Here is a 16,883-nt window from a genome sequence, read left to right as displayed (position 1 = left end):
AAAGACAGGTGTACCTGACAATATGGGGCAGCAGATGTAGATGTTACTGCAATTATTTCACTTCCAACAAGCCATATAAACCGAAGATGTGGACTGAATTGGGCAGGAATGACCTGATATGAACCAACTGACGCAAGGATTGTGTCCATATTATAGACGACATGCAATTGAGGAAAAAGTTGTCCACCTTACTAGCAGTGATGAGAAAATACACAACAGAAGGTAGACTTTTGTTTCCTATCAGAGTTTTGTTTTGAGAATTAAGGTTGTTGTTCCATTCTCACCAATTACTTTCATCTGTATGTTATAACAGTTCAAGTGTCTATCAGTCTTGAGTTCTTCCCAAGATATTCCATCAAGTTTCTTTGACATCCTCAAGTGACTTAAGACATAGTAAATTTTGTGATTATGAAGTACAAGAATTGAGGCTTTGAAGGCTTAGACTATATAGTTTTTTGCAGATGCCAAGATATTTAATGGAAACTTATTAGGCAGTCTATGGGGTGGCTCGCCCTTTGGGCATTTTTTTAAAAAAAAAAAAAAAAAAAAACATTGGTAACTAACGTCCTTGGAGGCTTGGATTATCTCGCTAGCCATTTTTCAGTGGAGCAAATGACAAGTCAGTTTTGCATGTCAAATTTGAAATTCTTTAGATCAAAATGGGATCTTTAAATATAAAATTTGGATTTTGATTGAAATCGGATGTTGAATTAAAGAATCAGATTCAGATTTTAATCAGATTTTGAATGTAAAAGTTGGAATCGGATTTCGATTTGAATGCTGGTTTCGGACAGGAATCGGATTTGGTTCTAAAGTCGGATGTGGATTCGGAGTCAGATTTGGAATCAGACTTTGATTTAAAAGTCGGATTGGGATTGGAATCGGATATGGTTTTAAAAATCGGATTCAGATATTATATAGATTTTTTTTCATCCGAATCCGAAAATATGCATATCCGAAAAATCGGATATGATTAAGAGTATATCCGATTCGAAGATGATCCGTTGACATCCCTAGCTCCATCTTTTGTTTGCTGCTAGGTGACTCTGCCACTCCGTATATCCACTCTCTCACTTTCCCTTCTTATTTTGTTTTATTGTGTTGTTGTCTTGTATATTTCATTCATTTAGTTTATTTTTATGGTTTGTTAGAAAAAATATGCATATCCAAAAAATCCGAAAAATGTTAAAAATCCGAAAATATGCATATCCGAAAAATCAAAAAAATAAGTTGCAACTCCTTTTTTATCCTCAGAAAAATCTCAATTTTTTTATTTTGCCAAGAGCATTTTGGTCATTGCATATTCGATCGATACTGAAATCATTGAATCTTTATATGCATGTGTTTAACTTGTCCTGCAGGGTCAGTGTAACATATTGACGCAGGAATAGTACTTTCGTATATAATATTAATCACTTATTCGAATGGTCTTTAATCCATCCTGATAGATTAAAAACAAAAACAATTAATATTATATAAACAAAATACCATCGTCTTTTTCTTCTTGCTGTCCTCTCACTTGTTCATCTTGATGGATTAAATGGCTTCTGTTTTCAATTATGTAAGTACAAATTTGCATTTGATATTAATCTTTGTTGAACCATATGTTCAAAAATTTATATATATAAATATATATTACTATGACCCCCAACCCCCCTGCCCTTCATTTTTCTTTTCTGTAAATTTACATATAAATTTTTATGGATTAGATCACGGTCAGTGTTCAATCAGTGGTCGGCAAAACGATGAACTTTGAGTTCTTACGGAAATGGAACAAGGTGATTTTTTCTGATTTTTTCACCTTTTTCATCTTTGTCTGTGTAAGGGGCTTCACATTTAAAATTTCATGGTATTTGAGACATTTTGGCATCCATGTATTGAATCAGTGGGCCAAGATACACACTCATTCAATAAATGGGGCAGGTTGGGTAACTAAGATTTATTCAAAGCTTTTCCATTCAACCTAACCCAACTACAGCTTTGTATAAATATTAGCATAAGTGAATTTCATCATATGGCGTCGCAGTCGCTCCTTTGATGGGTAGAATAGAACAAGCTGTGCAATTTGAAGAATTGCGTTGGCCAGTGTACCCGATCGGTAGATTGAAGTGGGTCGATGAGAGAGAGAGAGAGAGAGAGAGAGAGAGAGAGAGAGAGAGAGAAAGCGTTGAAAAAAAAGTAACTATTATATACAGTGGATGTTGGGAAAAAGTAACTACTATATATTCTTCGTTCTTGGTTATATATATATTATATATATATGAGAGAGAGAGAGAACGTTGAATAAAAAAGTAACTATTATACAGAGTAGTGCATGTTGAGAAAAAGTAACTGCCATATATTTTTCGTTATATATATATATATATATATATATATATATATATAAGTGGATGATGACTCATAGCCAAGAGTAAAAAAGTGACTATTATATAGAGTGAATGTTGTTGAGATTACTATATATTCTTCGTTCTTTAATATATATATATATATATATGAGAGAGAGAGAACGTTGAAAAAAAGTAACTATTATATAGAGTGGATGTTGAGAAAAAGCAACTACTATATATTTTCCGTTCTTCATTTTATATACATATGAGTGAGTGATGACTGATAGCCAAGAGTCATTCATCTCACTTGTAAAGAACGTTTGGTCCATGGTGACAGACCCTTAAGAGAAAAATGTGTACTTTCATAATCTATTGTTACTCCACACCTTTTTTTTTCATCATTTTTCTTTCAAACAATTGGACAGTAATCATAAATAAGTTAAGTATATATACATATATATATAATTTTTGAACACATGGTTCGACAAAGATTAATATCAAATGCGATTTGTACTTACATATTTGAAAACAAAAGCTGTTCAATCCATTAGGATGAACAAGTGAGAGAAAAACGAAGAACAAATGAGAGAAAAGCAAGAAGAAAAAGGCTATGGATATTTTGATTATATAATGTTAATTGACTTTTTTTTAATCTATCGGGATGGGTGGAATACCATTCGAGTAAGTGATAAATATTATCCAGGAAAGTACTATTCCTGTGTCAATATGTTACACTGAGGCTGCGGGACAAATTAAACACATGCATAAAAAGATTCATTGATTTCTATATCGATCGTAAGGGACCGTGTGAATATCCAATGACCAAAATGCTCTTGTTAAAGTAAAAAATTGAGATTTTTAGAAGGACAAAGAAGGAGTTGCAAAAAAGTTAAAAATCTAAAATATATATTTGTTTATAAAAAAAATCTAAAATGTCCCAACCTCCCCCCCCCCCCCCCCCCCCTTTTTTTTTAGTGTGCATATCCTGTGCATACAACTCGATCTTATCTGATCCAAAACCGAAGAACTTTTAATTTTTAAAGTCTTAGATTACAATTACATAATAAAGCACAGTTCCTTAGCAGCTTTAGAAGATAACGTTTCCCATGCAAATCCAACACCGTGTTCGGTTTAATCTCGCATTCCAGACAGATGTTAAAGATTAGAACAGCAGATTATCTTCTCGAGGAAAATAAAAATATCGACATTTTTGTATGAGAGAAAGAGAAAGAGAGAGAGAGAGAGAGAGAGAGAGAGAGGTGTTCTGTCTACTGCTTACTGTGCTTTTTGTTTTCAAAGACAATAATGAAGAGAGGGGCATTGCCATTTGATAAATGCTTTCGGGCGTGATCAGATAGAAAAGAGGAGCTGCAGTTTCAACCAACATTCAATTCCGTTTATTTACAGGCTTCCTCATTGTTTACAGGCTTTTTGTCCACGCCCTTTACTGCAAAACCCTACCGATTTATGTCATCAGCTTTCTCCGTGGTCTCGTCCACTTAGTTACCAAACTGATATTAAAATTGAAATAGTTAAAATTTTTAAAATATTTTTAAGTGTTTTTATTGAAAAATAGAAAATAGCCTTATACCAGCTTTGATTTCTTCGCCCAATCCTTACCTCTGATTTCTTGCATAACTCAAAATATATATGTGCTTGATAAATTTCCACACCACATCCGTGCAGTATTTCAACTTCTTTATGAACATTATCTTGCCATCGTCTCGATAATTTCTTTGTATCCGAGTCGAGCATATTTGCGTAGAGGTTTACTTTATGTTCATTAACTAATTACAGAGTTCTTGACATTTATTATATAATATTCAGGGCCAGCAAGCACTTAGTAGGCGTGCATAATTTATAGTACTGCGTTAAAGGCTAAACGAAGAATATTAATAATTCTGGCCAGAAGATTCAATTTGATCATTGGAAAACAGTTTGAATTAATTTTGAAGTGTAAACTTGAGAGTAAGCAGATCTGTCGGTGGATTGTCTTAAGGATCTAAGTGGTTCACTTCGGACGTTTTAGTTATTCAAACTGCACTATAAATTTCAGGGGTGCTGACCGTCGACATAGAAACTCAGTAACTGAAGAACAGAAGAGAGTCTTATGCTTGCAGACCGTCGCCATTCAAACTCAGCACTCAAGGACAGTAGAGAGACAGAGGATGGCTCCCAACTTAGAGCAGGCCAAAGCACTGAAGCCTTTCCTTCTTTCACTGAGCAAGGAGTTGACTGTCCCCAGCGCCTTCATCCGCAACGAAGCGAAGCGGCCAAAGGTCGGACACGATGCATTCTCCAACGACATCCCCATCGTATCCTTTGCTGACATCGACTCCGCTGACTCCGCCCGCCGCTCCGCCGTCTTCCGCAACATCGTGGATGCCCTGGAAAACTGGGGCATCATCCAGCTGATCGACCATGGCGTAGACCCAACGCTGGTCTCTGCCATGGCTGACCTCTCCACTCGCTTCTTCCAGCTCCCTGTCGAGGAGAAGCTCCGGTTCGAGATGACCGCCAGCAAGAACGGCGGTTATGGAGTCAGCAACCACTTGTTTGGTGAAGCGAAGATTTGAGAACTGGCGTGAGTTCTTCGTCTTCTATTCGTACCCGGTGGAGTCCCGAGACTCTGCCATGTGGCCGGAGCAGCCGAAGGGGTGGCCGGAGCTGGTGGAGCGCTATTGTGAGGCGAATATGAAGTTGGCGTCCCGAATTCTGGAGGTTTTGTCGGAGAGCATGGGCTTGGAGAAGGGTGCCTTCAAAGAAGCTTGCCTGCAGATGGACCAAAAGGTGCTGGTGAACTTCTACCCGAGGTGCCCGCAGCCAGAGCTGGTGCTCGGTCTCAGGCTCACACCGACCCTGGCACCATCACCATCCTCCATCAGGACCACGTCGGCGGCCTGCAGATCACCAGGGACGGTGGCCGGACTTGGTTCACCGTCAAGCCCATCGACGGTGCCTTTGTCATCAACCTTGGAGAACATGCTCGCGTATGGAAACACTCTGACTCCATGCATCTGTTTTTTTCATGGCCACTGTTATGGCCACAGTTATGTTTCACGTGTTACTAAATAGTGGCACATGTTATTTTCGAGTTTCTAACTGTAACTCAAAGTTCACATAAGTCTCGAAGCATTAGATCGGGGAAAGAGGGGGATTTCTCACTCTCACTCAAGTGGTGGGTTATGTCCACTCATCATCAATTCTAGCTTGACATTATTAGCTTGTGTGGGTAGTTGCCCACACATGCCCACATAAATTGCATATTCATAGGTTAGTAACTTATAATTAGATGCTTATATATTGCTTGCCCTCTAAAGATATAATTTATATTTTAAAGTCCTAGTGCTCCTTAAACTGGAATTTCTATTTCTACCATTGCTTCACATATATTTCTTCTTGATATATTAGTGCTTGAGCAACGGGAGGTTTGCTGCGGTGGAGCACCAAGTGGTGGTGAACTCTAATTCCAGCCGTCTGTAGATCGCCACGTTGCAGTCCCGGCACAGGATGCCCTTGTCTACCCACTGAAGGTAGCGGACGATGAGAAGCCATTGATTGTGAAACCAGTTCCCTTCAAGAAAATGTAGACGAAGAAGATGCAGCACGATGTGGACGTTGCCAAAAGCTATGAACCAAAGAGCATGGAGGTTGTACGTGTTGGGAAGTTTCTTAGGCATTTGCTTAGTTTCCTCAGTCATTGACTTTGTGTTTGTGTTATGCACGCCCATGTGGCAACACATGCGTGCTTATCTTCACGTCACTATGTATGTGTCCTCTTTGATCCACGAATGCTTAAATAACGACTCGTGTAGTTAATTAAATGATTGCACTTCATAGTGACATGAGGAAATTTTAGCCCGTTTTATTGATCTCCAGATCTGATATCATACCTTGATGGGCCTATGCGCTTATTTTGTGCTAGGGCTATGTTCCTTGGACTGTAAAGCGAATGAATTTTATATGCAAGTTGAAGAACATGGAGATCTCGATGCCTGACATCGACACAACTTTAGACTCTATCGGACAGGGCAAAAAAGTGGACTTTGCTTCTCGCTTGGTTGTACTTACCCGATCAGATCGTCCAGTTTAAACACAAAAATTTTCAGGAAACTGTGTAATTCAAAAGAATTAAAAAATCATAAACATCCAACACATAGTTCAGATCTACACAAATTTCAAAATCAACAGTTTTGGTTTTGTTGGGTCTTGTCTAAACAAGGAAAAAAAATTATTCAACTACTTTTGGAAAGTTTGCTTCAATTCGTTGGGTAAATACCTTTGGGAAGAAAGTATTAAAAGTGAAAGCCACATAGCATGTGATCCATTTGCAAGTGTCTTTATCTTTAAGCAGGTACAACGGTGGGAAAGTGAGTTCCATATGGTGAGACTAATAATGGCCTGCCAAATTTTTGTGGTGACTTTTCCTTCTTAACTAATATAAGAAATGGTTGTTCATAAGAATCAGCCTGGGTCAGTTGATTCAATTTCAGTGGCGGGTTACAAAGTGCAATGTGAGCTTTTAACTACTTTGTTGAGTGTTTTAAGAAATTTCTTGTTGTGCATGTTTTTACTTACTTTTCTTTCTTTTCTTTTTTTTGAAATGATTTTTCAATGATGTTCATTATTCATGACTGATCGATTCACATGAGTTGGCCAATTCACAGAATTATTAGATTCACAATTTGTTTCAAGAACCAATTTTTACAACACTGACTTGAGAATAGTAGAAACTAAATTGTTCCATAAATATACTCCAAACACTGAAACATAGTGTACAATGAATTTGCTGCAACTTTTAAGACAAAATCATGAAACAGTTTTGTTACTGTTCTCTTTGCCAAACGGCTCTTATGTGATTTCATGAAAGTGCTAATCGGAGTTCAATCTACACAAAAAAACGATCTTCTTGCCGCCTCATGTAAGCTTTAACATGAGAGGGTCATTTTTTCTTTTATTGAAGGGCATCTTTCTTTTTGTGTGAAGTTTTTCATCAATGGAAGACCTAGGAAGGCAAGTGATGCAAGATTCTAATAGGAATTTTGACTGCAGAGAAATGAGACGGGACCTCGCTAAAGACACGAAACTCCATAGATAATGAGCATGAGCTGTTCTAAGGTTTTTCATTGATGATCGAAATTAACATGTCATTATGATTAGACTTCTCAATGTTAGAGAACCAAATCATGCGGCAAAGGATGATCATACACATAAGTTAAACAAATCTGATAAATCTATTGCCAGAAAATCAAAAGATGATACAGTGGAATCAGTTGCCAAAAAGTCAGGAAAAGAAGAGGTCCACGTCCAAATCTCTTTATCTACGGAAAGAGATAAAATAGGAAATGATATTTTGAAGAAAACAAGTTGTATATCAACTCCATGATTTCAGAAGTCGAAGATTGTGTTTTGTATTTTTTAAATAATGGAACCTCTATCTCTCGTTACATGTTGAAAAGAGAGTAGAGAGACTTTGAGGACGTAAGTGATTTCAACACCGAACCTCGTTAAAATTTCTTGTTCATTCTTGTTCATATCTCTTTTTCACATGGTATCAGAACTCCATGGTGTCTGCTCTAGATATTGATCTTTGGTGAATCATTCCATAGCTAATTTTCACATATTCTTCTCTCGGACGTGTTTTTTTTATATCTGGCGGAGTCCGACTACTTTTGGTGTTAAATCCATCTGACCTTGAGACCAAAACATGTTTTTGATTATTTGAGGAGACAGCTGACGAAATTCCAAACATTTTGAGCCCTTACTCGTATGAAACCGTTGAGAAATGAGGGAAAATCGATTTTTGAAGTCCGCCGACAATTTTTCTGCTTTTTCCGGTGCGAAAGAGGGATTCCTGTGAAACCCGACAGAATATTCTGCCGTGTTCTTCATTCCCCGATGAGTCGGGTGTGTCTCGACAATTCTACCTTCACCGTGTCAGAGTTCTTCGACAAATCCCGCCAACGAATCCACATGTCCTGGCTATTTAAGGCAATAGATGAGCATTTTCAGCATGCAAAATTTATTGCGCATCAATTAACTACTGCCTCTAAACCTATTAATGAAGATGATCTTATCATGCATTTATTGAAAGGAGTGCCAAATGAGTATCATGCTTTTAGGGTCTCAATGGAGACCCGATCTACACCAGTGACGTTGGAAGAGCTTCATGGTCTACTCTTGACTCAAGAACGCAATATAATAGAGAGTATTGGTGATGAAACTGATCAGCTGAATGCTTCTCTTAATTTGACAAACAAGACTAGTTTTTTTTCTCACAATCAAAATTGTGGAGGATCACTTTATCATGGTGGAAGAGGAAACCGTGGTGACAATTTTAGAAGTCGTGGAGGCCAATTTCAAAGTAATCGACCTCGTATTACTTGCCAAATTTGTGAAAAACCTAGTCATTCTGCGCTCCTGCTACCAACTTGTCTCTTATGCTCAAAATAATCCTCCTTTGGCACCAAAAGCATATCATGTGGCCCCTCATCAGAGTTCCACCAATGGTCAAAACTAGTATCCAAATACTGGGGCATCGCATCATGTGACCAGCGACTTGAACAACTTATTTCTACACTCAAAATATCAAAACGATAATCGCATTCTTGTTGGAGATGGATTAGGTTGGCTATTAACCACATTGGTTCTATTGTTTTTGATAGATTTGTCATGAGTGATATTTTTTGTGTACCTAACATCTCTAAGAATCTCATGTTAGTACACAAATTTGCTAAGGAGAATAATGTTTTCTTTGAATTTCACCCCTCTTATTGTTATGTCAAGGATCTCACTTCAAGGAAAGTGCTGCTCCAAGGTCAAAGTGAAGATGGTTTATACAAATTGACCTTGAACAAGGACAAGCAAGTCTTCTTCACCACTAGAGATGTTGGGGTCAAGGAATCGGTTGACACTTGGCATAGACGTTTTGGTCATCCCTATTTAAAGACTGTTATGAACATTTTGAATATTTTTGGTTTGCCTTATGATGATTTTATGCAATATAAAGTGTGTGAAGCTTGTCAAAAGGGTCTACCCTTTAACAAGACTTCTACACCAGTACATGGATTCTTAGATATTGTTTATTCCGTGTAAACAATATCTTGAGTTGGTGAGGATGCATGGAGTCTGGGTGTTTTCGTACGTGAGCATGATCTCCAAGGTTGATGACAAAGGCACCGTCGATGGGCTTGACGGTGAGCCAAGTCCGGCCACCGTCCCTGGTGATCTGCAGGCCGCCGACGTGGTCCTGATGGAGGATGGTGATGGTGCCGGGGTCGGTGTGACGCCTGAGACCGAGTGTCAGCTCGGGCTGTGGGCACCTCGGGTAGAAGTTCACCAGCACCGTAAGAACTCAAAGTCCATCGTTTTGCCGACCACTGATTGAACACTTACCGTGATCTAACCCATAAAAATTTATATGTAAATTTACAGAAAAAAAAATTGAAGGGCAGGGGGGCTGGGGTTCATAGTAATATATATTTATATATATAATTTTTGTATCAAGGGACAGTTATACATAACACTATGAATTGGTCTACATAAATATTTTATCTGAGAATAGTGCAAAAAATATGTAGTGTTACATGGTGTTATAGTGTTATAGCGTTAGAACATTATAGTGTTACAATGTTATATAGTATTATAGCATTATTTAGAGTTATCAAAAGTTATATAAAGTTATATAGTATTATATAATGTTATATTGTGTTATAGTGTTATATTATTATATTGTGTTATGTATTCTTATAGTATTATAGTGTTATAAATTTCTATATAATGTTACAGTGTTATGGTGTTGTAGAGTCTTATAGTGTTATATAACATTCTAGAGTCATATAGTGTTGTGGTGTTATATATTGTTATAGTGTTATTGTGCTATAGTTTTTTTATATAATGTTAGTGTTATGCAGTGTTATAGTTTTATATGGTGTTACGATGTTATATAGAGTTATAGTGTTATATATTGTGATATTGTCGTATTGTGTTATATAGTTTTATAGAGTTATAGCGTTATGTAGTGTCATATAGTGTCAAAGAATTATAGTGTTATAGTATTATGTATTATTATACAATGCTATTGTGTTATATAGTGTTATACTATCGTATATTGTTATAGTCTTATACATAGTTATATAGTGTTATAGTGTCTGATTGCTATATTGTTATATAGTATTATATTGTATTTTAGTGTTAGAGTCTTATATAGTGTTATATAGGGTTATAGTGTTATGCTTCACATAGTGTTATAATTATATGGTGTTGTAAAGTGTTATAGTATTATATTGTGTAATATTGTGTTATAATGTTATATAGTGTTATGGTATTCTAGTGTTATACAATGTTATTGTGTTATGGTGTTATAGTGTTATATAGTGTTATAGTATTATATAATGTTAGAATGTTATAGTATTATAGTGTGATAGTGTTATATAGTATTATCGTGTTATATATTCTTATAGTGTAGCATAGTATTATATAGTGTTATAGTGTTACAGTGTTAGATATAGTTATATAGTATTATACATAGTGTTATATATTGTTGTAGTGTTAGAGTGGTAGATATTGTTATAGTGTTATAATATTATGTAGTGGTATATAATGTTATAGTATCATAATGTTATATAGTGTTATGCATTATATAGTGTTATAGTCTTTTATTGTATCAAATGGCATTATATAGTGTTGTAGTATTATATAGGATTATGTCGTGTTATATTGTTGTGGTGTTATATTGTGTTATAATGTTATAGTGTTATGTAGTGTTATGGTGTTATAATGTTATAAAGTTATAGATATATATAGTGTTATAATGTTATAATGTATAATGTAATAGTGTTAAATATGACACTATATAATACGTTATCACTGTATAACTCTATATAACACTATAACATTGTAACACTACCATACTATATTATTCTTTAACACTATAACATTATAACACAATATGAAACTGTGTAACAATTTAATATAATATAATGATATATAACATTATATAACACTATAAATTTAAGTACAGATTTTTTTGTAAATTTACATATATATTTTTATAGATTAGATCACTACCTTCCCCCTCCCCTTCAATTTTTTTTGTGTAAATTTACATATAAATTTTTATGGATTAGATCATAGTCAATGTTCAATCAATGGTCGGCAAAACGATGGACTTTGAGTTCTTATGGAAAAAGGTGATTTTTTCACCTTTGTCCGTGTAAGGGGCTTCACATTTAAAATTTCATGGTATTTTAGACATTTTGGCATCCATGTATTGAATCAGTGGGCAAAGATACACACTGACTCAATACATGGGGCAGGTTGGGTAACTAATATTTATTCAAAGCTTTTCCATTCAACCGATCCCCAAGTACAGCTTTGAATAAATATTAGCATAAGTGAATTTGGTCATGTGGTGTCTCAATCTCTCGCTTGATGGGTAGAATAGAACAAACTGTGCAATTTGAAGAATTGCATTGGCCAGTGTACCCGATCGGTAGATTGAAGTGGGTCGATGAGAGCGAGAGAGAGAGAGAGAGAGCGTTGAAAAAAAAGTAACTATTTATATAGAGTGGATGTTGAGAAAAAATAACTAGTATATATTCTTCTTTCTTCATATTATATATATATATATTATATGAGAAAGAGAACGTCGAAAAAAAAAAGTAACTATTATAGAGAGTGCATGTTGAGAAAAGACTCGTGTAGTTACAAAAAAAAGTGAAATCGGATATGGAAAAAAACCTAATATCTGATTAAGAAATCGAATTGAATTCGAATTTAACAAATGACATCCTATCGGATTTGGATTCAGATACAGATTCATTTTTAGACAAATATCATATATCTAATGATATTAAATTTTGAAAATGGGCAAAATCCATTCAAAATTCGGATTTAGATTCGGATATAAATATAAAAATCAGATTTAGATTGAATCGGATTTTAGATTCTAATTTGGATATGACTTTTTTTATTTGAATTTGAATTCAAATTCCAATTCGAATATGTAAATATCCAAACAAATGCAAATGATTACATATATACGATCCATTGACATGATGACAGCCCTATGCAGGAAGACAACCAAGACTTTTTTTTGTTAGAAAACCAAATAATATATTTGTATAGGAGCCAAACTCGAGCTGGCTTGACTCATCGTGGATAAAGCCTTGGGCCTTTCTTGCACACCACTATACAGGTTATTTCTGGTTGCAATGCCATGTTCCAGGTTAAATCAGGATACTGTATCTGTCTTGTTCAGAGTTTGGACGCCGAAGGGCGCATGGCATCTAAAAAAAGCGAAAGTTTTCTTTTAAACATTTGCTTTGATTTTTGTAGGGGGAAAAGTTTATCCCTGATATCCAATGAGTGTTTGACACAGAGGGCACTTTAAAATGGGAGAACACTCGTATATATATGTAAAATGAAGAACGAAAAATATATTGTAGTTACTTTTTCTCAACTTGCACTCTGTATAATAGTTACTTTTTTTTTCAACGTTCTCTCTCTCATATAATATATATATATATATATAAAATGAAGAACGAAGAATATATACTAGTTATTTTTTCTCAACATCCACTTTATATAAATAGTTACATTTTTTTCAACGCTCTCTCTCTCTCTCGCTCTCATCGACCCACTTCAATCTACCGATCGGGTACACTGGCCAACGCAATTCTTCAAATTGCACAGTTTGTTCTATTCTACCCATCAAAGGAGCGACTGCGACACCATATGACGAAATTCACTTATGCTAATATTTATACAAAGCTGTACTTGGGTTAGGTTGAATGTAAAAGCTTTGAATAAATATTCGTTACCCAACCTGCCCCATTTATTGAATGAGTGTCTATCTTGGCCCACTGATTCAATACATGGATGCCAAAATGTCTCAAATACCATGAAATTTTAAATGTGAAGCCCCTTACACAGAAAATCACCTTTTTCTACTTCCGTAAGAACTCAAAGTCCATCGTTTTGCCGACCACTGATTGAACACTTACCGTGATCTAACCCATAAAAATTTATATGTAAATTTACAGAAAAAAAAATTGAAGGGCAGGGGGGCTGGGGTTCATAGTAATATATATTTATATATATAATTTTTGATCACATGGTTCAACAAAGATTAATATCGAATGCAAGCTTGTACTTACATAATTGAAAACAAAAGCCATTTAATTCATCACGATGAACAAGTGAGAGGAAAACAAGAAGAAAAAGACGATGGGTATTTTGGTTGTATAGTATTAATTGTTTTTGTTTTCAATCTATCAGGACGGGTGAAAGACCATTCGAATAAGTGATTAATATATCTAGGAAAGTACTTGCGTCAATATGTTACACTGACCCTGCAGGACAAATTAAACACATGCAAACCTTTAACATCGGTCAGGAATGCCGAGATTAAACCGAATATGGTGTTGGATTTGCATGAGAAATATTATCTTCTAAAGCTGCTAAGGAACTGTGCTTTATTATGTAATATAAGACTTTTAAAAATTACAAGTTCCTCGCATTTGCATCTGATTCCACTTATGAACATGTGCAATTTGAATTAATTTTGAAGTGCCAACTTGAGAGAAAGCAGATCTGTGGATGGATAGTCTTAAGGATCTAAGTGGTCCACTTTGGACGTTTTATTTATTCAGACTACACTATAAGTATTCAGGGGTGCAGACCGTGGACATTGAAACACAGGCCTCAATCAAGAACAGTAGAGAGAGAGAGAGAGAGAGAGGATGGCTGGCAACTTAGAGCAGGCCAAAGCACTGAAGCGTTCCCTTCCTACACTGAGCAAGGAGGTGACTGTGCCCAGCGCCTTCATCCGCAACGAAGAGGAGAGGCCAAAGGTCGCGCACGATGCATTCTCCAACAACGTCCCCATCGTCTCCTTTGTTGACATCGACTCCACCGACTCCGCCCGCCGCTCCGCCGTCTTCCGCAACATCGTTGATGCCCTGGAAACCTGGGGCACCTTCCAGGTGATCGACCACGGTGTGGACCCAACGCTGGTCTCCGCGATGGCCGACCTCTCCACTCGTTTCTTCCAGCTCCCTGCCGAGGAGAAGCTCCGGTTCGAAATGACCGCCGGCAAGCGTGGCGGTTATGCTGTCAGCAGCCACTTGTTCGGGGAGGAGATTGAGAACTGGCGCGAGTTCTTCACCTTCTTCTCGTACCCAGTGGAGTCCCGCGACTTTGCCATGTGGCCAGAGCAGCCGAAGGGGTGGCAGGAGGTGGTGGAGCGCTACTGCGAGGCGAACATGAAGTTGGCATCACGAATTCTGGAGGTTCTGTCCGAGAGCATGGGCTTGGAGAAGGGCGCCTTCAAGGAAGCTTGCCTGCAGATGGACCAAAAGGTGCTGGTGAACTTCTACCCGAGGTGCCCACAGCCCGAGCTGACACTCGGTCTCAGGCGTCACACCGACCCCGGGACCATCACCATCCTCCATCAGGACCACGTCGGCGGCCTGCAGATCACCAGGGACGGTGGCCGGACTTGGCTCACCGTCAAGCCCATCGACGGTGCCTTTGTCATCAACCTTGGAGATCATGCTCACGTACGAAAACACCCAGACTCCATGCATCCTCACCAACTCAAAACCAACCAAGCTGATCTTACAAGCCTCAAAACTAATCCTGAATCTCATCTTAGCATGCTTATTTAGGGATTATGGCGGTTTTTTTTACAAGATTTTGACAGCCACGGGTATGAGTCTCATGTGCACCGGCCTTTGTTTTGTGGATGCATGCATGCTATGACTCGTGGGACAAAGAAATGACATAACTTGGTTGTTTCTAGCCGAACACAGGTCTCGGTTATTAGATCCATGAACTTAGGATCAAATCACTCACATCCGACCATAAATATATGGTTTTTAGCATGCAATCTGCAGGGGGCAAAGCTATGATTTTTTTTAAAAGGTGGCAAAATTTACAACCTTTGGTTTCGGGTGGGACTAAACTGAACCCAAATCCAAAAAATGCATGGCGCAACTAAAAATTTTCAATTTTTTCAATGTTTTTTTTTTAATTTGGTGGGGTGAGCCATGACCTAGGCACCCCCCCCCCCCCCCCCCCCTTTCGGTCCCAGGTAGCATGGATTTTGAATCCATACTAATGAGATCCTCATATCCTCAGTTTAAACAAATTGAGATATCCCAAAATACATCTTTGTTCTAAGGCAATCAAGTGCGACCTTAGGGTTTTAAAGGGAAGCAACTAAGTCACTCATTGTTTTTCAAAGAAAAGATAATATGGCGTAGTGTAACTGAACAATGAGTCCACTAATGAAAAAAATGATTTGGGTTTAAAATTCTCATGGCCACTGTTATGTTTCACATGTCATTAAATAGTAGCATATGTTATTTTTGAGTTTCTGACTGTAACTCAAAGTGCACATAAGTCTTGAAGGAGTAGATCGGGGAAAGGGGGATTTCGGCCTCTCACTCAAGTGGTGGTGGGTTATGTTACTCATCATCAATTCTAGCTTGACATTATGAGCTTGTGTGGGTAGTTGCCCAAACATGCCCACATAAATTGCGTATTCATATATTAATAATAACTTACAATTTAGTTGCTTATATATTGCTTGCCCTTTAAAGGTATAATAATTTAGTTGCTTATATATTGCTTGCCCTTTAAATATATAATTTAAATTTTAAAGTATTAGTGCTCCTTAAACAGGAATTCTTATTCCTACCATTGCTTCACATATATTTCTTCTTGGTATATTAGTTCTTGAGCAACGGGAGGTTTGCTGCGGTGGAGCACCAAGTGGTGGTGAACTCGAATTCCAGCCGTCTGTCGATCGCCACGTTGCAGTACCCGGCACATGATGCCCTTGTCTACCCACTGAAGCTAGCGGAGGGCGAAAAGCCATTGATCGAGAAACCAGTCTCCTTCAAGGAGATGTACACAAAGAAGATGCAGCGCGATGTGGAAGTTGCCAAGGAAAGGGAAAAGCCATGAACCAAAGAGCGTGGAGGTTGTGTGTGTTGGGAAGTTTCTTAGGCATTTGCTTAATTTCCTCAGTCAATAACTTTGTGTGTGTTGTGTGCATGCATGCACATATGGCAACACATGCGTGCTTATCTTCACGCCACTACCTATGTGTCCTCTTTGATCCGCGAATGCTTAAATAAAGACCCGTGTAGTTAATGAAGCGACTGCACTTGATAGGGACATCTATGAGAAGATTACGGCCGGTTTTAATGATCTCCGGATCTGAGATCAGCCCCTTGACGGGCCTAGGCATGTATGTGGTGCTAAAGTTATGTTCCTCCACCGTAAAGGGAATGAGTTTTATATGCCAGTTGAAGAACATGGAGTTCTGGATGCCTGACATCCACACAACTTTAGATTCTATGGGACTGGGCAAAAAAGTGGACTTTGCTTCTCTTTTGGTTGGTGGGATTTATCTTTCTACTCACCCGATCAGATTTGAGATCATCCAGTTTAAAAACAAAGATTTTCAGAAAACTATGTAATTCAAAAGAATTAAAAATCATAAACATCCAATGGATAGTTTAGTGGCGGATTACATAGTGCAAT

General features: G+C 37.4%; 1 protein-coding gene and 1 pseudogene across 1 annotated transcript; both read left to right on the top strand.

The window, feature by feature from the left end:
* Positions 1–4,495: 4,495 nt before the first annotated feature.
* Positions 4,496–6,031, top strand: LOC116263248 (naringenin,2-oxoglutarate 3-dioxygenase-like; annotated as a pseudogene).
* Positions 6,032–14,018: 7,987 nt separating this feature from the next.
* LOC116253956 (flavanone 3-dioxygenase-like) lies at positions 14,019–16,494 on the top strand. The gene is made up of 2 exons (XM_031628964.2): positions 14,019–14,890; positions 16,068–16,494. Exons 1-2 carry the CDS (start codon positions 14,072–14,074, stop codon positions 16,299–16,301), a joined length of 1,053 nt encoding a protein of 350 aa, XP_031484824.1. The 5' UTR covers positions 14,019–14,071; the 3' UTR covers positions 16,302–16,494.
* The last annotated feature ends 389 nt before the right edge of the window (positions 16,495–16,883 follow it).

The sequence above is a fragment of the Nymphaea colorata genome, chromosome 1 (genome assembly GCF_008831285.2).
Source record: "Nymphaea colorata isolate Beijing-Zhang1983 chromosome 1, ASM883128v2, whole genome shotgun sequence".
Lineage (NCBI taxonomy): Eukaryota > Viridiplantae > Streptophyta > Magnoliopsida > Nymphaeales > Nymphaeaceae > Nymphaea > Nymphaea colorata.
Note: the sequence above shows the minus strand (reverse complement) of the source record. Positions and strands in the feature narration are given on the sequence as shown.

Bases quoted from the DNA above. Each gene is read 5' to 3' on its own strand.
- LOC116253956 (XM_031628964.2), top strand. From the start codon at position 14,072: ATGGCTGGCAACTTAGAGCAGGCCAAAGCACTGAAGCGTTCCCTTCCT. The intron at 14,891-16,067 runs GTACGAAAACAC...TTGGTATATTAG, and splicing joins ACCTTGGAGATCATGCTCAC to TTCTTGAGCAACGGGAGGTT.